General features: G+C 26.9%; 1 protein-coding gene across 4 annotated transcripts in view; it reads left to right on the top strand.

The window, feature by feature from the left end:
* The window catches only part of LOC111039507 (dystrophin, isoforms A/C/F/G/H-like), a 52,321-nt gene that overhangs the window by 8,433 nt on the left and 21,123 nt on the right, over positions 1 to 22,765 (top strand). For 2 of the 4 annotated variants that reach the window (XM_022323039.1, XM_022323041.1), the window contains exons 25-51: positions 239 to 400; positions 1,350 to 1,478; positions 1,664 to 1,837; positions 2,835 to 2,948; positions 3,451 to 3,633; positions 3,701 to 3,889; positions 4,097 to 4,649; positions 4,711 to 5,060; positions 7,097 to 7,291; positions 7,355 to 7,528; positions 7,594 to 7,698; positions 7,811 to 7,978; positions 8,046 to 8,180; positions 8,239 to 8,387; positions 8,475 to 8,648; positions 9,106 to 9,234; positions 9,473 to 9,623; positions 9,684 to 9,791; positions 10,647 to 10,823; positions 10,917 to 11,024; positions 11,128 to 11,227; positions 14,643 to 14,776; positions 14,834 to 14,932; positions 16,222 to 16,327; positions 16,396 to 16,607; positions 16,734 to 16,888; positions 16,957 to 17,140. In XM_022323039.1, coding sequence (XP_022178731.1) covers positions 239 to 400; positions 1,350 to 1,478; positions 1,664 to 1,837; positions 2,835 to 2,948; positions 3,451 to 3,633; positions 3,701 to 3,889; positions 4,097 to 4,649; positions 4,711 to 5,060; positions 7,097 to 7,291; positions 7,355 to 7,528; positions 7,594 to 7,698; positions 7,811 to 7,978; positions 8,046 to 8,180; positions 8,239 to 8,387; positions 8,475 to 8,648; positions 9,106 to 9,234; positions 9,473 to 9,623; positions 9,684 to 9,791; positions 10,647 to 10,823; positions 10,917 to 11,024; positions 11,128 to 11,227; positions 14,643 to 14,776; positions 14,834 to 14,932; positions 16,222 to 16,327; positions 16,396 to 16,607; positions 16,734 to 16,888; positions 16,957 to 17,140 — 4,617 coding nt within the window. The remainder of the gene's footprint in view (positions 1 to 238; positions 401 to 1,349; positions 1,479 to 1,663; positions 1,838 to 2,834; positions 2,949 to 3,450; positions 3,634 to 3,700; positions 3,890 to 4,096; positions 4,650 to 4,710; positions 5,061 to 7,096; positions 7,292 to 7,354; positions 7,529 to 7,593; positions 7,699 to 7,810; positions 7,979 to 8,045; positions 8,181 to 8,238; positions 8,388 to 8,474; positions 8,649 to 9,105; positions 9,235 to 9,472; positions 9,624 to 9,683; positions 9,792 to 10,646; positions 10,824 to 10,916; positions 11,025 to 11,127; positions 11,228 to 14,642; positions 14,777 to 14,833; positions 14,933 to 16,221; positions 16,328 to 16,395; positions 16,608 to 16,733; positions 16,889 to 16,956; positions 17,141 to 22,765) is intronic. The other 2 variants (XM_022323040.1, XM_022323042.1) reach the window with 2 other exon arrangements.

The raw sequence follows: 22,765 nt of genomic DNA, 5'->3' as shown, positions 1-22,765 counted from the left end.
CCAGGTTGCATGAACAATCACTAAGCTTTTAACGAATCAATAGTGAGCTAATGATCCTTTAAAAATGATTTAGTGGCTCATGATTTGTCCATTCAATTTTATTTTACCTTTAAATTAATAAATTTTTCATGCAACCCGGCATTAGATTTCTAATAGTTCAAAGTATTATGTAAAAAATCTGACAATTGTCTTAAAATACAATATATATATATAATTTAATGTTTTACATTTATATTAGGCAGAAGAAAAAGTTAAACGTTTAGAAGAAAGCATTGAACAAACACAAAAATCTGAAAATTGCATTGCTGAGTTTCAACAATGGCTTGAAACTACTGATCAACAACTTACATCTCGAATTCAAAATGATTTCTCACCTCAAGATCTACCTAATGATGTTGAAGTAAGTCAATCTATTGATTTCCTGCCCAAAACTTCTATGGCTAGGTCATTGTGGTAAAATTATATTTGAAAATATGCAGAGTCCCATTATTTTTTTTCAATACACTGGCATTTATTAATTTGAGGTATAGACAGACGAGTACTGTAGCCACAATAAATATCAAAGAATGGGTAATTAAAGGGATATTCCTATATTTATGCTGATATACCTGTCTTATAGTCCAGTGTAACAGTGACAGGAGTTTTACTTAAATAATGCCAGCTCTATTATTTTATGAAGATTGTGTTATGTCTGCAGTTTATAGTTAGTACCAATGCAATGTAATGTAATAGATACAAATTTGTTAAGAGTTGCAATAGTATTACCATTGATTTTAAGGTATATAAATATAACAATTTATTATATTTTAATAATTTTTAAGTTAAAATATATAAAAAAAAGATTATTTTGGCCATTGTTCTTTTATTGTTGCTTTTAAATTATTTTGACCATTACTTATCCAATATATTATTAAGATTACTCTCTTTCATTTTTATAGTTTCTATTTTTCTTCTAAATCCAAATTTAGAATATTTCACAGAATCACTAATACAAATTCTGAATGTTATGCTATTTATTATAAATATTTTTATCTTATAAAGTAATAATACTAGTTTAACAGTATTATTTTTTAACATACTTATGTTACTTAATTACTTTAAATTTTAAAATAGTATTGAATTATAATGAATAGGATTGTTTTGTATAGTATTTTTAAAGTTACATATAAGTATATCATACCTATTAAGCCATTTGTATTGTTACTAATTTTTTATTTATTTCAAGGATTCTATTTGCTTATTTACTTAGAAACATGTTTGATTCTTATCGTATTTATAATGGCTTAAGTTATTAGCTCTGAATATATTTATAATCATTTTATATTGACATTGGTTTTTGTGTGGTACAGAGACTATCCAATGAATTTCAAAAGCAAGCTAAACTTCTGCATGATATGGAAGAACAAATTTGCAACTACGAAATAGCAAATAAAAAAGAAGTAGCAAATCGTTTGAAAGATCAACTGTCTTTATTAAAAGTGAGTTATTTTATTTAATATGTATTTAAATTTAACAAGTTCAGTATCCTTTTTGATTTGTGTATACAATTTATTTTACCATAATTAATATAATTTTTGGTGAAACTGAAAGTATTATTTTGTAACTGTGCTTTGCTTATTATACTTATACACTGTATTAAAAGTTGTACCCTATACATGTTTAGAAACGTTTCTATCAGCTAGAAGAGAAATTTGAAAGATATCAATCTCCTGGAGACTTACCAACTCGCGTTACTAGAGTGTTGAGAGAATTACAATCCATTGAAAATACTATTTGTCTTTTAGAGCTGGCATCTGACGATCCTGATAGCATCAAAGGACAATTAGAACAATGTTTGGTAATTATTACTTGTGCTTAAGTAGACTTATTGCTTAGGATGATTAGAATGTGTAACCTGTTCATTCTATTTGGTATATACTTAATGTATTTAATTTTATACTTGAACATTAAAAAAAAAAACCCTTTAAAAAGTCATTTGGTTTAAAGTTACTTAAATAAATGACTCAACACATTCATTAAATGCATATCGATATAATACTTTATCATAATATTTATATTTATTTTTTTTTTAATATTTCATTTTTATATTTCCACTTATTATTTATGACAATAGACATTATAATAAGTAATAATGGGGGATGAGGTGACTGAGTGGTCTGACGCGTCCGCTGCGACGCAGCCGGTCGCGGTTCGATCCTCGGCTACCGGGCGGCATTTTTCTCCGGACAAGTCGCGGTGACCGGAGAACAAGTGCTGCCATCCCCCACCCCCAGGGCATGGCAGAAACCTACGGGTGCCCCATTCGAAATTCTGCCAAAAACAAACACTCACGTGTTCCCCCCTACCGTCCCAAAAAATATACAATACAAACCTACAATACAAATTCTACTACAGCTAATGGCCTCAGTTGCCGAAGCTTAAGATCAATAAAAAAAAAAAAAAAAAATAAGTAATAATAATAAAAATTCTTCTTAAAATAGGTAATATATGTCTGTCTTTTCTACAACCAGTTGTCATTGTAAGATGCTAATTTTCTATTTTAGCAGTATAATTTTTCTTATTATCCAAGATATATTTTATTTTAATAAAAAAAAAAGTCTAACCGAAATAACTTAATTTTGTTAAAAAACCTCTTGCAAAGTAAACTTATAATATGTAATATGTAAGACTGAATATTGAATCAATAATACAAATATTAACTGTTGATTTTAATAAAAAAGTAAATTTTACGCTAAGTTAGTCTAATAATAGATTTAATTTAACTCATATATATATAATATAATTTAGATCTTATTTTTTCAACTAATACTTAATTAAAAAAATTAATATTACAGAAAATGAGTTCTACATTAGAAAGCTTAAAAAGTGAAGTAGAATTTGTGACAAGTTCAAATGAAACTTGTGAAAATCAACTACAGCTAGAAACAATAAAACAGTTGTATTCTAAGGTAAGTTTTGAGAAATAATTACTTATTAATTACTTTGTCATCTAATGAGAGAAACATTTACAGTTTCCATCATATTATCATAGCTTTTCTTGAAAATAGATTTCCCATGGTATTTTTTAAAAGTTAATTTTTAGTTTTTATTATCATTTATTATTAAAAAATTGTAGTATAATAATAAAAAAAATATGATGTCTCTAATCAGAAATTAATATATTTTTTTAATATTCTGTACTATTATTTGTTTACAAAAAAGAACATCTATCTGGATCATAACAAAAAATATCACATAAGAGATTTAGCATTATATTTCTTCTAAATTGAAAAATTGTCTTAATATCTACCTTAAAAGTTGGTTCATAAAAATGGACTCTTTACAACATTTACTACCTGATATATTTTCATAAAACCCTTAACTGATGATTGTCATTTGTTTTTTTTTTATGATTTACTATTCAAAAATTCAGTCTAAGAATTGAAATTAAAAATATATTTTTTTGTTTAGTTGGTAACGGATATTTATGATACAAAATATAAGCTAGAAAAAGGCTTAAATGCTTTAGATTTCCTTGACACTAATATGAATATTATGTCTAACTGGTTGACTGAAGTGGAACAAAAATTGGATGAATTTGAAAAAACTCAATTATCTGAGAAAAATGCTGAGGCCGCAAAGAAATTTATCGATGTGAGATTTATAATGATATTTATTTTTGTTTTTACAATGTTCAATGTATGACCGTATTGTTTAATAGCACACATTAAATGAAGATATTGAAAATTGGATAAAGGTTAAAAATTCTATTTATGCTCGTTATATTGAATTTAAATCCCTTAAAGATCCTTTATGTGATGATGATACATATAGTGAACGTTTTGATATCATTTCTAGTAGATGGGAATTAATTCTAAATAAACTTCATAATAATTCAACACTACTGAAGGTTAGTAAGATGTACTATTTTTGCTTATATTTATTATTTTGAAAATATCTATAATTTGTTGCTTATGAATATATATTGTATATATCTTAAATTAATATTGTTTTAGAACTATTTGCAAACTCTTTCATTGTAGAAGATATTTAAACTATTTTTGAAATTAATTTTTAATTTTCATTAATTGAATAAAAATATTCCAAATTTTTACAGAATATACCTACAATAGTTACAAGTAAAACATTAGAAGGACAGTCTAATAAATCCATACAATTAAAAGAAACATCTGTTCCCGAAATAAAAATTACCGAAGAAGAAAGTAAAAAGGATCATAAAGCATTATTGCAACATAATGAAGAGGACGATACTTTCCAATTGACTAAAAACAGTATGTTATTTTCACAAGTATCACAAGTAGATCCCTCAGTTTTCCAATCTTTTGTGAAACCTAAAAGTGAAATTAATACACAAGAGTGTGTCATGGTTGAGATTAAAGAACATGAAATACTAAAGTCAAGTGTTATTAGTCATGGTGAAGTAACTGCAGTTCACCGTGTAGTTCCTGAGGGTTACGCTGAAATGGTTGAGTTATCTGAGGATACAGAAACAGATGCAGATGAAACAGATGAGGAGAAATGGCCTCAAATTGTATATAGAAGAAAAAATACGGAAAAAAAATCATGTTTGAGTCCTTGTGAAATTTTAGTCAAGCGACAAAAACTGGCATCAAATGATTCATTAAAGTCTAGTTTAGAAAGCTTACATAGTAATTAATTTTTTTTTAAATTAGGTGTCTTATTTTTTTTTCAATATATTTTATACTTTAGGTAAGGAGTATATTCCAACTTTAGAAGAAGAACCAAAGAATCTTACTGATTCTGTTTGTGTTAAAGTAAACAAAACTCATCATACCACTATAACTGCATGGCAAAGTCCAAAATCTGATAACCGTAAAGAAGTTATACTGCATAAAGAAATAGAATCGTTTAATACATATAAAATTATTGGAGCTGATGATGTTAATATTTCAAATGCATTTAAAAACATTCCTGAAGATAATGATAGTTTTTATGGAAGTGATAAAGAAACTGATGATGCAGTATTATTTTCAGATGATGAAGGGCTAAATGATAAATATCCAGATTCTAGTTCATCAGACGATGATCAAATAACCAAGGTAAGTAAAATATTTGTCAATTTTTTTTAATCAACTATTAAGAACCATTATAAGTTTTAAATTATATTTCCAAAAAAATATCATAATATAATATTTAAAGGTGTTTAAAATAGCAATATCTCATTATAAAAACCAAAGCCATAGTAATACCAGATTTCTTAAATTTTACAATGTTTTTAAAGAACAAAAATTAGTATTCACTACAAAATTTAAGTTTCTATAGTTATTATTTTGAGTTTGATTGAAAACAATCCTTAGTTTATAAATAAATATGTACTATAAACTATAAATGTAAATTGTTTTACTTTTTTCCTTAACTTTTTATTTTATACATAAAATAAAAAAACAAAAATTTAAATATTTAGTAGGTACCTAATGAGATTCACTGAAAAAAACTAAATGTCATATTATAATAAGTATTCAATAAATAATAGGGGTATTATAAAAATAATTGTAAAAATATTTTTTAAATATTTTACTGTTATAAGAATAAAAATTATATTACATTTTATATAATTTGATTCGATTATTATATAATCATGGTTAGTTAATTATTTTAAAATGTTATATAGGGTGATCCAACAAGTATGCTCACCTCCCTTTTTTCTTTAATAATGAAGTTTTTAAAAATTTGAGTTTTGGAATCTTTAAATATACTCAAGACTTATTTTCATATTCTTAAGATTTTTTGTGCAACTTAAGTAGTGTCCTGTGGCGATGCAAACCTTTGTTTTTCAAATGAGAACCCTGCTTTTTTTCTTTAAATTATTTAGCGGATAATTTTGTTGAGAATTTTGATGAATTAAAATCAAAATTTGAAAGAGTAGTTTCCTAGTTATTGGACAATTTGTACTAAGGATAATTGTCTTTGGACTATATGATAGATATTTTAGTTCTACACATGGAATGAGAAAAATAATTAAATAAATCAAGAAGGATTTTACTTGCTATTTACCTAAGTGTTTGACTAAATAAATATAAAATTATGTATTATTTTATATTATGTCTATAGACTATAGATAACAACATATAATGTATAAGCATATCCTTCTTCCCTATTATAAACTATATTATCCATAGCACAAAATGTGTAATAACTAGAAAACTATGAGTTTGAATTTTGATTTCAATACATCAAAAATCTCAAGAAAATGAAATTATGGTCTTTGAGTATATTTAAATATCCCAAAAATCAGATATTGAAAATCTTCATTATTAAAGAATAAAAGGGGGGATGAACATACTTGTTGGATCACTCTGTATAGTACTATACATTTTATATTAGTATTATTATACTATACATGTTTGTATAAAATGAATAAAATTGACAAATATAATTTTTGCTATGTATTAACTATTAAAATATTAAAATTAGGTGTTTAGAATCATGTAGTGAATATTGAATTAATTAATAATAAACAGTCCAGGGTCATTTAGGTGTGTAGAAATAAAACCAGTTATGAGTGTATGTGGTAACTTCTTTAGTAGTATTTTACAAACACATTATATTTTTACTTTAAAAATTTCAACATTTCAATGGCTTCAACCTATTATACTACCTATATGTTACTATTTTTTTTTTATTCCTTATTGATGTTATATTTATTGATAAAAAATTATGAAATATTTTTTTTTAAATTTTTGTGATAATAATGGAATGTGGTTTTTTTAAATACTGAAATACCTATTGATTTTAAAATAAGTGAACATGGATATTCTTCTTTATTTATTTATTATTTGTACATTAAACATGTTATAAATTCTAATCATAATATTATTACATACAATTATTGATTAAAATATAAATCAATTGATAATAAATTTAATTTAATATTATTTATGTGACACATATTCAAATACTTAAAAAAATTTATTAATCATTATTTAAAAAAAAAATGTTATACAAATTAATTAATAAATATTAATAATTAAATACATATTTAATTATTAAAAACAATGCTTAAAATGGTATGATTTAGAACTTTTCATTATCATTCAATTTATTTACTATTTGTCTTATTTTTTTAAATTTTCAGGGTATTTCATTTATGAGGCAGAAAACTGAAAAAGTAACCACTTCAAAATCACCAAATACATCAATAGTAAAAAATCTAGATGTAGATATTGAAAAATATGAAAATGAAGCAAAACAAATGTTGGTGAGGATGGAACTTACATTAAAAGACCTTAGACAATTGAATACAGAATTAGATCCAAATAAGCGTTTCGAGGTAAATATTTCATCATCTTTACTTGTAGACACTATACCTACTTCTATAATTTTTGTTAAACAGTCTGTTGAACAAGAAGTTAGTAATATAGCACCAGATGCAGCCACATTAATAAGCAAAGGCGATAGTCTTATACTTGCAAGCCATACGGGAGACCCCTCTAGAGCAAGCACTTTATGTACTTTAATTCAAGACAGACTTAGAGTAATGTGGACTCATATCATGTCAGAAATAGAGGTAACATTTTAAATAAGTAAAATTTACTTTTGTGTATTGTCGTTTATTGAATTCATTATTCACAGATTGTAAAACTTCAGACACAAATGTTAAAGAAACAAGTAGAATCCTTCAACAGAATTACTCAAGATATTGAAAATTGGATAAACCATAAGCACAACAATTCAGAGGTAGAATAAAATCAAATAGTTTTTACTGCATATGTTGAAAATAATATTAAACTAAAATTAATTGTTTAAAATATATGTACACGTTTATATATATATGTGTATTAATTTTAAGGTATTTGAACGAGAAATTAATATCAAATATGCTAATTTATTAGAAATGGATGAGATAATATCAGATATTGAAGCACTGTGTTGTGATAAAGATGCTGTTGATAAAATGCGATTGAAAATTGTTGAACTTGAAAATAAGTTAAATAAATTAAGTCCCTTGTCTCAACAAGTAAATATTATGCAAATCATTTTTTTAACTGTTAACATAATATTAACTAATATATAATATTTTGTAGCAAAATATCAACGTACCTGTAGAAATTTTATCTCAAATAGACGAGACCAGAACAAATTTAGGTTCTTTATTAAAACAGTTGAATTTAATACCGTTGTCAAATTATTCTGTTGCTCTTCAAAATTCTAAGATTGAAGTAATATTATAAAAATTACTATAATAAATACTTATTGTATTAAATGTTTTAATTTTAGGATATTAAAAGTAAAACTGAGGTTTTAAAAAGATCTATTGAAAAATTAAGTTCAAAAAATATTAATGATGAAGTATTTGTGCAACGAAATATTGAAAAAATGCGGGAGACTTGGGAAATGCTTAACAAGTGTGTGATTGAACGGTCTGGGTGAGATATTATATTTGTATTTTTCTATTCAATCTATACCTAATACTTATATGTTAATGAACTTAACTAAATATTATTTATTTTTAGACAACTATCTAGCATACAAACTGAAGTTACCAACTTACAACAAAGTGGTAAAGAACTTTCTGAATGGTTAGCAGAAATTGAAAGTGATATGGAAGAAAATAGTTTGACATTGACATTGCAAGAGAAAAAAAATAAACAACATAATTTGGAAAAAAGAGTGTCATCTAGGCATAGGTAATTTAAAATTAAAAATAATAATTTTATCATTGATACATTTTTGACATCTTCTAGAGTATTTTAAGGCTGTGGTGTAACAATTCTTTATTAAAAATAAGTGAAAATGTTTTCATTTAACAAAGAATACATTATAAATCACCAAATTTAAATTACCGACTTTCTGCGGTAAGGGATATTCTGTTTCAATAATTTTGTCTCCCATCCCTATAAACTGCGTAGCTACCTCATTTTTTCCTTATGTTATATCTTTTCCTGTTATTATTATTATTTTTTATTTTTTGAGTAGTTATTGAAGTAAAGTAAACGTTTTATTTACTAACCTCGTACAAAGTAAATTGTTGCAAACAAAATACAATTTTAATGTTTTTTTGAAGTTTATGTTGAGTGCAATTGATATTATTATTTTTAAATGATTAAGTGTTTGATTTATAATTTTTACTATTTAATTTAACAGAACAGTTATAAGTTTTCTAAACTGTTCACGAACATTATGGTCGCATTCAGACAGTTTCCAATCAGAAGTTGAGAGCCTAAGATTAAGATGGCAAGCAGTTTTAAATAAGCTGACAACGCAACGAGAAAAGTATGTGTATTTTTTTGTTCTAAATCTATCCCATAATTTTTTTCCAAGTGGTCAAATGCTGGAAAGAAGGTGTTATTTTTACTCATTTGGCATTAGCCCAAATTGTTTATAATTATTTTGTCTAGGGACATATTATAAGTATTTTCTTTTTGTTATTCTTTCTGAACTCATTCAGGTACTTGTTAACAACAAAATAGTTATCAGTTTTTTCAATTAATTTTAATTTTTATGGTTTTAGGGTGAATGAAATGGAAAAATCTAAGTCTGATTTTTCAAATGTCATATCTGCTACAAAAGTCACTATTGATCAAACTTTAAATGTGTTTCAAGCTACACAAGCTAATCCTTCAGAAGTTGATTCACTAAATTCAAAAAGTTGTTTACTAAAGGTATTAATTTAATTTAATATTAATTTTTTTAAGTTTGATAATCTATGTATTATTTTATAGTCCAAAGAAATAGAATTGTTAACTCGAAGAAAAGAATTAGATGCTATTAATTCAAAAAAATTGAAACAACCAAATGATCTTGAATCAATTAAGACACTTCTTGATAAGGTAATAATTTGAAGTATTTTTGTATATTAAACCAAGTATCCAATCGACATAAGCAGTTTTATAACAACTATAATATTGAATATAGATAAGTCCTCAGTTTAGGAACTAATAAATCATAAATTATTGTTTATCTTCTCTTCGTAATATTTTATATTCTGAATGGAGCGAGGAATATATTAATTTTACATAGGTTTGTTCATGTTTGATGAGGTTTTTGAACAGATAATTTCCACTTTATGAGCTGTTTCTGGCATAAAATTGTATCTTTAATCTGTCTCATGAGAGAAAGGTCATTCTTGCGTGTCCCCCACACCGTAGAGTGGTACACGTGAGCTAGCCGCTAGCAATGAGTGACGGTGTATTAGTGGGTAAAACACATGCCTGTTTACCTAGATTGCACACAGAGGGGGGGGGGGGGTTTGATGGTTGTGGTGTGAAGCTCAGTCTAAATGCTTGAAACAGTGCTGTGCCTTTCTGTCTTGAGACAAACTATAAACTATAGTAGGATTTGAAAATAAACTGTTTGTCCCAGTTTTATAAGAAAATGATGAAATTTCAAAATTTTAAAATTATAAGGTTAATGTAGTTAACACAATAATTATAAAACAATTAGCTTCTTATTAAGCTTCTATGTGTGTTTTGGAGAAGATATATTATAATAATGAATTATTCTTTAGGTTCATTTTATAAACCGGAAAATTAGGATAAAAATCAATAAAATTAGCATTTTGATTTTTTTCTTTATCTTAAAGATAATATTTTTGAAGTGTAAACTGGTTTAAATTTCATAATAAAAATATTCCTTTGTTTGTATATTACCAAAGAAAATAAAATGATTTTTATGAATTTTTTTAGGTTATTTCTGATCTGTCTGATAATTTAGAATGTTTAAACGGAAAATTAAATGCTTTAAACAGATTTATAAGTCAACTAAAAGAGTTGAGTAGTTGGGTTGCTGTAAAAAAATTAGAAGTAGAAGAATTTAATGCAAAATCTACTTCAGAGAGAAAATTAGCAACTGAAAAATTACTAGTATGTTTTTTATTTCTATTTACATTAAGTAAAGTTTTATCATAACTATTCAACAACTATATCAACTATTAACAATAATATGTATTATTTTAGTCAAACTTATCTGAACGAGATGCTGAAATAAAAGATATTTTGGAAAATTTTACAAATATGGAAAAACAATGTGAAGGAATTGGTCAACCTGTATCTGTAGATTTACAAGTAAAACTATTAGCCTAAGTTATTAGTGTATTATTTTATTTGCTGTTTATTTTGAGTGTTATATTTTTAAATTATTTAATTTAATGATTGATTTTTGTTTTAGGATAAAGTTAAAAATCTCAGAGACAATTGGGATGATTTAAAAAATATAAATGAAAGTATTTTGAAAAAACCATCAATTACATCTATTGAAGTAAAAAAAGGTAATTTATATTTAGGTTGATTATATTTAATTTGATTTTGTATCAAAATAATCAGTTATGCAACTTAGAAAAATGCTTGGTAGATTAAACCTCTCTTTTGGTTGTATTGATTATAATAATTATAGTAATATTATAATTCATAAAAGCATTATACATTAATATTATACGTGTAGGTACCATTTTGCATTCAATTTGAAAGTCAATATTACTTGATACATAATCGGTTTATTGTTTCATAATATAATGGCAATTTTCTGTTGTTTTAGTATTTCACTATACCTCTACCCCTTCAAAAAATCGTAAGTGTACTGCAGAGTACAGAAACATTAAAAAAAAAAAATTTTAACTACCTAAGTGTATACTCTGGACTAGATGAATAATATTTAATAATCCATATAAAAAATTACTAATTACATTGACTTTTGTTAGGTCTATTTTTGTTGGCACTAATTTAAAACATATATATAGCATTGTTTGTACATACATAGTTAGTGGCATACCCTAGATTTTTCAATTAGGGGGGGGGGCCTAAATAAAGTAAATTAGAATTTAATATCCTTTACCTTATACTGAGTTGTTATTAACATATCTCATAACCGTGTAATAACCTCTACAAATAATTGATAATACCCAACATTTTCTTGAAAACGGTTTTCAGAAACATAATGGTTTATAATACTTAATTGTTAAGCTAATTTTTAAATAAAAGCAAAAAAAAAATGGTTTATAATTTGCCTTTTAGTATATGAGATTTATACCAAAACAGAGCCAATTGGGGAAGGCTGAAGCCCCCTAGTTCCATTGGATATGCCACTGTACATAGTATCTATTCATAAATTATTTTTTGTTTATTAGAATTGTTAGTATTAATTTGTTTTTATTGTTGGTTTTAAAAAATATAGTGGAATTTACTAAGTTGAAACATGTATTTTTTAACTGTTCACAAAAGAGATAATATAAAACAAAAATATTTATAGCTTCAATCACAATTATGTTGTATAGATCTTGTTTAATCATGTTTGAAATGCATTTTGTATCTATTAACATTTTCAATTAAGTTTTGACGATAATGATTAATTATTTTATTTGCATAATTTGTATAATATACTAAATAATATAACAGTGTAGTCAGGGTTTAAAATTAGAAAAAAATCCAGAGGGGACTAATGTCACTATATAGTTTTAAGTGTTCCATACATAATTTTATGTATAAAATCCTAATTTTGTTAAAGGGGATGCTTTTTAACCACCGTCAGAGGTAAGGGGACTGAGTCCTCATTTTAACCCCAGAGTATAGTGACAAAAATTATTGTTAATTTATCAGTAGCTACATATAAGTTGGTCGTGTTGAAATGACATAGGGTAATATAAAAACAATGTAAAATAAAACGGTTTTAAAGTATGTCACCAACATTATTATCAAGATGAAAGTTTGAAACCATTAAAAGTTTTTGCATTCGAGTTCACGTATAAACGTGCAGTGCATATCTTGGGGCTTATAAATATAGGTCTGGCTTTTTTAGTTTTCTATTACTGTGCAGAACTTGTAAATTATACAAAAAAATAAGTATTTTCCCAAATGTGTAACAAGAGAACTTGAGTTCTCAAAGGCCGGGGTTTGGGCGGTTTTAGGTAGCGTAATCTTCCGTCCGCTAAGATCGACGACGATACTCCGCGAAAAGATATTATATATCTTCCCGTACATAGTGCATAGAATTTCGGACTAGTGAAAAATATCGAGGCCAGCCGTCTCAGTGTTTGAATAAAATATTTAATGTTATATTATTATAATATGTTATACGATATAATCATTATTCGCGGTATCGGCGACGTCCGTCCGTGACGGAGACGCGGTCGTTGTCGTGTAGGATGTGCGCAGGGATCGATAATGCGAAGAGTGCGGAAGAAAACTTTGGAATACTAACACTGCCGCCCAGAGGTTTTCGTTCTAACGCCGCGACGCGCACGTGTAGGAAATCGTAGTGACGGCAGTGGGATGACGACGGTGCGGTAGTAGTGTAGTAGTAGAAGTAGTAGTAGTACTATCTGTGGGTGGGTGCTTGCGTGTGTGCGTATGTGCGTGTGTGAGTCGTACCCATTCGTGGCCGACGGTACGCGCTCGGCTTTCGCCAAGTCTACTTGAACTTTGCGGAGCGAAAAGTGCCGGCCGGCCAGCCGCGCGCGTACACCACGACTCCACCCACTTGTGTATCAATCGATGAGGGTGGCCGCCGCGCGCGAGCACACGGGGCACATCTCGCGCGCGCTACTTGTTCCGGTCCATCCGCGCGGCCCGCATCGGCAGGACGTCCCTTCCCTCGACCCTTTCCCCAGCTACCCGGGTGGCATTCAGCCACGCGGCCGCCGCCAATCACCACCACTTCGTTTACTTATAGGGTTCCGAATTTATTTTTTATTTTTTTTTCACGCGTTTTCTTTACTATTTTTTCTCAATTTTTTTCCATTCATTTAACCGCTTCTATACTGTTATCGATTCACGATTAGAGGGTCGTTAATCCATGGATCATGTTTCGATCGTAAGTATAGTTATAACATCACCTCGCTCCCAATGAAACTTTAATAATTCCTATACGACCCCGTAATGTTCTTATTGTAGACATCCACATTGGTGGTGATGGTTTTGCGCCAGGTGTAGTTAACGTTATTTGCTTTTGTTAGAATTACGTTGAGTATTTTTATAAAAAAAATTTCAACGTCAATTCTTAAACATATATTACGTAACGTTTTTTTAAATAACATTATTTTTGTTCATGTTATATCTTTTAGTTAATTTTTTATTTTTAAACAGGTTTAATTTGTTGTAATACTATGAGTATGGTACAGATATACTTGCTTTGATTTATGTAAACATGCCTAATATAAAGTTTAATTTGTTCATATTTTTTGTTCATTCTATTTTATGGACAATTGTCCATTATATACCAGTTACAATTGAAACAAAATGTACAGCATACAAAATATGTTATTTTTTTAAAAGTTATATTTTGACCATGTGTTGAATAATTAATGTATTGATATAAAAAAAAATATTTATTTTAAGTTTGATTTCATACATTTAATACATTTTAGCTTATTTGCTATTATCAATATAGTCAATGCAAAATTGCAAGTTATTTGGATTTCAGTAGAAATATTTTTAGATTTGAATCAACCATTTTATTTACAAAATTGAAAATTAGTTTATTTTAAGTTTTTACAAGGCTCTAACTATTGTTATTGTTATTTTGAGTAAAACCACATAATGATAATATATTGACTTTAGTATCTATATGAATATAAAAATTAAAAGTAAAATAAAATAAACTTATTTTTATAAAATAAATAAATTACAATAATTTGTTAATGTATTGATATTTAAATTTGGTATTATTTATGTGTCTGAATAATTTTACAGCAGAAGAAAATTGGAAGAGTTTAGCAAGGAATGCTTCCGAAACACACCGTTTAAGTTTACGGTCCCTATCTCCAGTCAATTCATCAGATGCACTTCTCAATTTATTAGCTAGTTTTGATAAGTCAATTCTTCAGGTATTTTTTTTTATAGAATGTTAGTGTTCATGTTTTAATAATTAATATTTGCTGTAGATTTGTGATTGGCTGGCTTTAGAAGAAAAGATGTTGCGTCAACAATCAGTTACAGTCGGGGATGTTGACGATATACTTCAGCTAATTGATAAACAAAAGGCAAGTATATAACTATTAAACAATTTAATTTATGTTTAAAATGTAAAATTAGAATTTGGTAATTGTGTATAAAGTTAGAAATTTAAATTGTGTTAAATTCTTACAATTATAATTATTTTTATAGATTTAAACATACTATAGCGTATCATTTTAGATTTGATCAATTTGTGAATTCCTAAAACCAACTAACCCTTAAACTTTAATTGTTATAAATATTTTTTGTGAAGTGAACATTTTTTTTTAAAATTTCTTTTTTGACTTAATACTAAATTGGATATCACAAATCTCTATAATTGTACTTTGGGTCTTATACTATATAAGAGTATGCAATATAAATAGCATCTTTATTATTTTATAGCACAATAGGTATCTTAATATTCAACTTTACCATAGAGCATTGTCACATCAATTTGTTATTAGAACAACGTTGTCTTCCACAATAGTTTGTAATAATATAATATAATTTATATTTAGTAGTCATTATCAAGACAGTTATTTTTTATTTTGTGTAAAAATACTGAAATAAGAAAAATTTATCATAAGCAAAGCCGTGAGAGTAAAAATGTTATTGCTAACGTTTTGCAAACACTTAAATACGGCCCAGGTGTTAACTATAATTTATTTTACATAAGGTATAAGTCGTTTAAGATCTGTACAATATTTTATTTTTTTATTTTATCAAATTATTGTCTAAATATGTTTTACTTACTTTTTCTTTTATAGAATTATTTTATGCTCATAATTCAAAAAACCTTGGTTTCTAGATTAATATTTAAATATCAATATTTAATAAAACCTCAATACATTACATTTATCGATTTGTTAATTTTCTTAAAGTGGTAAAAATGATGGATTAGGTTAACAAAAGATTGTTTACTTACACTTATGTGTATACACAGTCACCATGGTAATGCAATGTCTTAATGGTCTCTTGCATATTTCGTTCTTAATAAGACAAGTATGAATGTAATATTTTGCGGTAGAGACTATTATATTTATTTATTTTCAACAATACATAACATATCAAGATATGATATTCTATACTACTACTATATTATATTATTATATTTGTGTTAAAAAATATATTTTAATAATTAATTATTTTACTAATTTCTTTTTTTTACTGTCAGATCTTACAAATTTGGTTTTAAATTATATATTATTATTTTCAGCTAATACTGGAAATGTTTTAACCAGTAAAAATGAATTCATTTGACATAGCTCAATATATATTCTTATTAAAAATGTGTACAAATTAATAGTAATACATTTTCTTATTTTACATATAGAACGTATTACGGGAATTGGAACAAAAGAAGCCTCAACTGGATGAACTAGTTCATACTGCTGAAAATCTTAAAGCCGATTCAAATCGACAACAATTACACGGCAAAGGTAATTTATTGTCAATTTTAAATAAATTATGTTTATTGTATACAGTATTTAATATTGTTATTCTGTAGTGACTAAATTGCGTGAACATTGGGATGAAACAAATAATAAAGTAATGCAACGCAAAACTGAATTAAATGCAATGTTGAGTGATAGCCAGCGTTATGAAACAAAAAAAATGGAAATAGATACTTGGTTGACTAGAATGGAAAATAGGTTACAGCGAATGAGTTCAGTCGGCAATACAGCAGATGTACTAGATGCACAACAGAGAGAACAAAAAGTATTGAACAAATATTGTCAAACTTTAATATAAAATTATTATTAGTTTTAATTTTATAAGTACTAAAATTAGTAATTATAATAATAATTACTATACTATTAAACTTGTATTTATGAATTGTTATAGTCATTCCATGTTGAGTTACATCAATACAAACACCAGATTGATTTATTTAATCAACTTACACAAAAATTAATTGCAGTTTATCAAAATGATGATACTTCCAAAATTAAAAAATTAACAGAACAAGTACATCAAAGATTCCAAAACCTTAATACAAAGTAAATTTTGTGTTAGACATATGTGATTAAGATTATATTTCATTACTAATTGCAAAATTTCTTTTTAGCATTATAAATCGAGGAAAAGTATTGCATTCAGCAATAAACTCCTTACAAAATTTAGACAAATCATTTGATAACTTTTTAGGATGGTTGTCTGAAGCAGAATCATCTATGGAAACAATCGAAGCAGAATTTGATAGATGTAATACACTCAAACGTGAAAACACTTCAGCAATGAACCAACTAAAGGTATGTAACTGACTTTTTTATGTAACATTCTAATTTAAGTTTAAATAACAGATATTTAAAGATATTTGGATTTATTATGTAATTATTAGTAGTATTGGCTAAAGGTTCTATACCTATGCTCCTAAAGCTTTTACTACTGTGGAGAAGACAATTACAGAAAATTAGTAATACATTCAAATTTAATGAATTGTTAACATTTCAATTCAAATTCACCATAATTATTAGCTTATTCATCTGTTGCACATTGTTCACAATTATTAAAATATTTAGGAAAAGGTGAAATTTAAGCTAAAATGTATGTTAGACTATGTGTCATTGTTGATGCTAGAAATATAATTTAAATGATGAATCATAATTTATAGGTTATTAATGATATACTCAATGCTTGTATATTATACCTCAATGTATACTTCCTGTCAAATTTAACTTATAAAATGTTCTGCAGTTGTAATGTAACTCATTCTGAATTCCTGATTTAAATAGAAGAACAATGATTTTAATTATTTTGTTGAAATTCGAAAATATAATTTGGGATAGTCCTCAATATTTAGATTCTGAGCAGAGCCATGAACGTATTGATTTTACAATGATATATGTTTTTTTTATTTTTTTTATTTCTTTTGTGTTTGTCATCACGTTTTGAGACAGTAAAAATGCTTTGATTTTTTTCAATAGTATCTTTTATGGTAAGAAAGTGAATCTAGTTGGTACTGTGGGTGGTCAAAAGTAAAAAATTCCCAATATTTTTCAAAAGCAGCTGGAAAAACATACAAAATTTAAGGAAAACGGGCATTGTTACGGAAACCAGGTTTTCAACAAAATCAATTTTGGTTTTTGATGTAAATCTAAGAAATATATTGTTGATACATGCAATTTTCACTGAATGTTTATATCCGCGTTATCTATACACCATACAATTTTCAATATATTTTGAAAATATGGCGTATGACATTTTCGATAATTATTTATTTTTTAAACTTATATCTGTAAAAAATTGTTCGCTTGGTTAAAAAACTTGAAAATGTAATACAAAGTTCCTGATATATATTTACAATATCAGTTGAAAAATATTAAAAATACCTAGGCTCGATTCTTTTCCTTGTTGTAAGTGGAAATTTAATAAAGGTTGAATGTAAATCCTCAATAATTTTTTATGCATTTTTGAATTAAGGATTTTGACAAAATTCGTAAGAATCACAAAAATGTTAAAATTATTTCGCTTTAGAAATTCATAAAAAATTTTCTTTTTGTATCGAAGATTTTCAAATTTAATACAAGGTTCCTTATAAGTTTATCTACCTTTTTCAAAAAAAAATTCCACCGGAAAGTCAAATTAAATTTTTATGAGCGTTTGGAGTTGACATTTTTACAACATAGGATATTCACCCTATTTCTCATATTGCAATTTTTTATTTTGTTGTAATTCAAAAACAAATTAAAACTGCAGATATTGAAATGTACACCATATGTTTATACTATTAATTATACTTCATAAAATTTTTAAAATACTTTAGCTCTTTTTAAGCTGTTTACAGATATTTTCAATTTTTTAGTTTTTTTTTTTTTATAACTGTCAATTACATTTTATTTGTTGGGTTAAAAAGCTTGAAAATTGAATACAATGCTCCTGATATACATTTACAATATCAGTTGAAAAATATTTAAAATACATAGTAATGATTTTTTTATCAACATTTGAAGATCAAATTTTGACAAAATTCATATCATTTAAAATTTATAAATAATTTTATAGTTAAACATTTTTAGAATGTTCAGCATTTATAGCTAAGAGTTGAAAATTTAAAATAAAGTTCCACGTAAGTAAATTATTCTGTAACCAAAAAATCTAAAAGAAAAATAAGCACAGGTTTTTTAAAAATTGTTTGTATGTGAACGAAATTACATATTAAATAACCAAGAATAATGATTTATGTTATTTTGTTGTAAACTAAAAATATTATTCCTAGGTACTTGAAACTTTTAAAGTATATTCGAAATTTAAACAAACAATTACTCTTCAAATGTATTTTTTTTGTTGCCAAAAATGAATGTAATCTACTGTGGTATTAATATTTACTAGTAAAATAAATTACTTACTGTAGAGTAGAGTTACATCCTCTTACCCCCTTTTATTTATAATTTCTACTACCAATAACCTATAAGGAACTTTCTATTCAGTTTTCGAGTCTTTTGATTGAGCAAAATTTGTTTATTGTCAATAATATTCAAAAACTTCAAAAACCTAATAAAATTCAAAATGTTCTTATGCCTTTAAATATCTCAAAAAGAGTCGGGGTTATTTTTTTAGTGACACCAAAGACCAAAAAACAAAATTTATTTCGTCGAAAACTGGTTTGAATTATTTATCTATTATTTTGACACTTCACAAGAGTGTTTCCGTTTTCAGTCGAAATGACCATCCCCCGTTATCACCATGGCCGTTTTCCACCAAAGGTTATATTTCCATTTCTGCCTAAAAAAAATAATGAATTATTTAAGGTATTTTTGAGGACCCCTGAACCTAAGTCCAACAAATAATAATGATTACGATATACGCGCCTCACCTTGTGACACAGATCATAAACTATTATCTATATATATTATCTTACTAGTATTATTCACATAGCCAGTGCAGTATTTCCCAACGTATACAGTATACACTATCAATCTATGAATGTATGAAAAGCTTAACGACTAGAGGGCACTTTTTGATTTTATTTTAGTCTACATCACTACGAAATGTTGTAACGCCGCTCGTAATGCTATTGTTATACACAGTTCTTATCTAGTAGTATAAAGTCTATGATTAACAACATCTCAAGTTTGTTGTTCAAATAATACATTCAACTATGAAAATTAAAATTACATAAACAGTACAACAATTTAAACATATTAACTATACGAAAAATACATTTTTTTGACAAACTCGAAACTTTTTAAATATGCCCATTAATATATATTTTTGAATATATTTTTTATTTGCCCAGCCAAGTTATTTATTATTTGTCTTAAATTAATTATACTTCGTTGAGTTTTTGGTTGATTTACTCTTGACATCTTACAATATAGGTACACTGGTTTGTACTTCATTTATCAAATTCTGAACACACGTAAATATTGAAGGTGAGTTTTTATAAAACGATTCATTGAAATAAAAATGAAATGATTCACATGCGTTTGTGGTTCTATTTTAATGAAGAAGTTGCTTCTGTCCATAACTTAGGGGAGACCGTAATTGTATTTTAAATGACATTGTTCAATAAATATTGTAAATAAGCTAGAACGCGATTATCAGATCGACGCTGCGGCATAAAATCTCCCATAAAACAACTCATTACTTCACTGTGATTTAAAAATAATAAGCCAAAAGTATGACGTAACTCGTAAGTCACTTAACCACATACCAATATTTGAATATTACAAAATAATATTGTTTTTATACTCGGTAACTAGACCTAGTGATTGAATTTTTCGATACCATGCTTGAGTCAAGTGAAATCGACCCCCCAACTATGTATACATTTTCCAGGCCAAACTTCATCAATTGCATTTTGTATAGTTTTTCAAAATCACTAGTTATATTAGTTGGTAATAAGGTTAGTTTATTTTATGTAACGTATAAATCAAAACGTTGTTTGAATCATCGTTTAATCATAAAAACTGTACCTTCCATTGTCAAAATGTTAATTTCTTGTAATGAGTTGTGTACAGACAGTGGCGTAGCCAGATTTTTTTTCGGGGGTGGGGGCTGATCAATTTTTTACACAGCGGTGGTTTAGTTTTTGATCGAATACCATTTACTATTAAAATAGTTTTTAAATTTTATTAACATTTCGGGGGGAGGGGGGGGCTGTACAGTACAGATTTTATAGGCTTGTATAATTTGGATGAGTCTGAAGAATTTTTTGACGACCTTCATACATATTTTTGTTCGTATACTATCTATGTCTTCAACGGAAATAGTAGTGCCTACATGAACCTTGTCCAAATTTCCCATAACAATTTTTTTTTTGTACTTTCTTTCAAATTTGACTAGTACATAATTATTTTTTAAAAACATTTTAACAGCGCAATGTTTTTAGTAGCACCTCTGCCGAGTAATGCCGTTTTTAGATGTATACGCTTGCAGTGTACATTTAAAATGTTTGTATATTAGCATAATATGCCCATGGTTACTTGTTATCTATCTGAACTTCAATGTTCTCCTGCATTCTGTTGTGGGGGACCTTCCCCTCGGAACGGCTTTGACTTGGACTAGAAACTTTTACGTACAAATGTGTAATTATATGTTTAATGTTTATTATTGTATTTTACTATTGGTACACAATTTTATTTTCAAAATATTTAAATTCATTTAAATCTTATTTATACCGTATAACCAGTGTTTGATTTGTGGGGAGGGGGGCGGAGTTCTTTTTCTTTTTCTTTTTTTTAGAGTACCTCTTCTTTTTTTGAAACAGAACGCTTGGGACGCAACATTAACTATAGAGAAATGGTAAATATGCAGGTTTTCTGATGCAAAATATAAAAGCCATAATGTTATCCCTTATAACAATATAACTATAAATTACTGTGATGAGAAATTTAATTATGCAAGACAGTCATATCAACATTTATCGACCTTGTTTAATGCATAATTTATTAATTATTAATCAATTTTAAGTTTTTTTAAAAATATTCAATAAATAAGTTTGGGGTATACGGTATTACGATGGTTAATTTTGTGTGGAACACTCTTTCATTCAACATATCCGCTGAGTCCTCATTGTAATTGTTTTCCTAATCAAGCACTGCGTGTATCGCAGTGGTGATAAAGGAGAATAGAGATCCCCCATGAACTTTTTTTCAATATTTAAAATAACGTATTATTATTATTTATTAACGGCCGATAGCCATATTGATATAAAAAGATAAATTATATTTTTAATGGTCAAATAGTGTACCTATGTCAAAAAATCACCCACATTCCCCCATGTAAAAATGATTTGATCGCCAATGCTTGGTATAACGAGACTAGAGTAATATTAATAGTAAAACAAATTACTACAATAGCAGTATATATATCATTTCAATATTCACATCATTCTCCGGTTATAGGCAGTATTAACTTAAAAGTTCAATAAATTATATAAATATATACTATTCTTATAATTAAATATTGATGTATAATAAATATAATTATTATATACTTACACCAACCGCTACGGTTTTTTTCTGTCATCAAAACTTCATGATTTTTTTGATTTTTATTTTAATTGATCTTAAGCCGGGCAACTTAGGCCATTAGCTGTTTGTAGTGTGGCGGACGGTTAGTTAAAACACGGGTTTATGTACCTATATGCAACAAGGATTTGCTGCTAAAAATCCTGGATGGTCATCCATCCGAGAGCTAGCAACACTGACTATCACATACACTAAGGCACGTTATCAACTGTGTGTTGACACCGCGCCACACCTTCCTATAGGTTCATACATTTATTGCCCTTTATTTTTACTTGTCTACTGGTCTCTATATCACATTCTCTTGTCAAATTTCGTTATCTGGCATTAGTAAATATAGAAAGAGAATAATTATTTATTACGATTAATTACAGTGACATTTTATATATATTTCCATCTAATTCT

This window comes from Myzus persicae, unplaced genomic scaffold, assembly GCF_001856785.1.
Source record: "Myzus persicae strain clone G006 unplaced genomic scaffold, MPER_G0061.0, whole genome shotgun sequence".
Lineage (NCBI taxonomy): Eukaryota > Metazoa > Arthropoda > Insecta > Hemiptera > Aphididae > Myzus > Myzus persicae.
The sequence above is the reverse complement of the archived record's forward strand: the minus strand, read 5'-3'. Positions and strand labels throughout refer to the sequence as shown.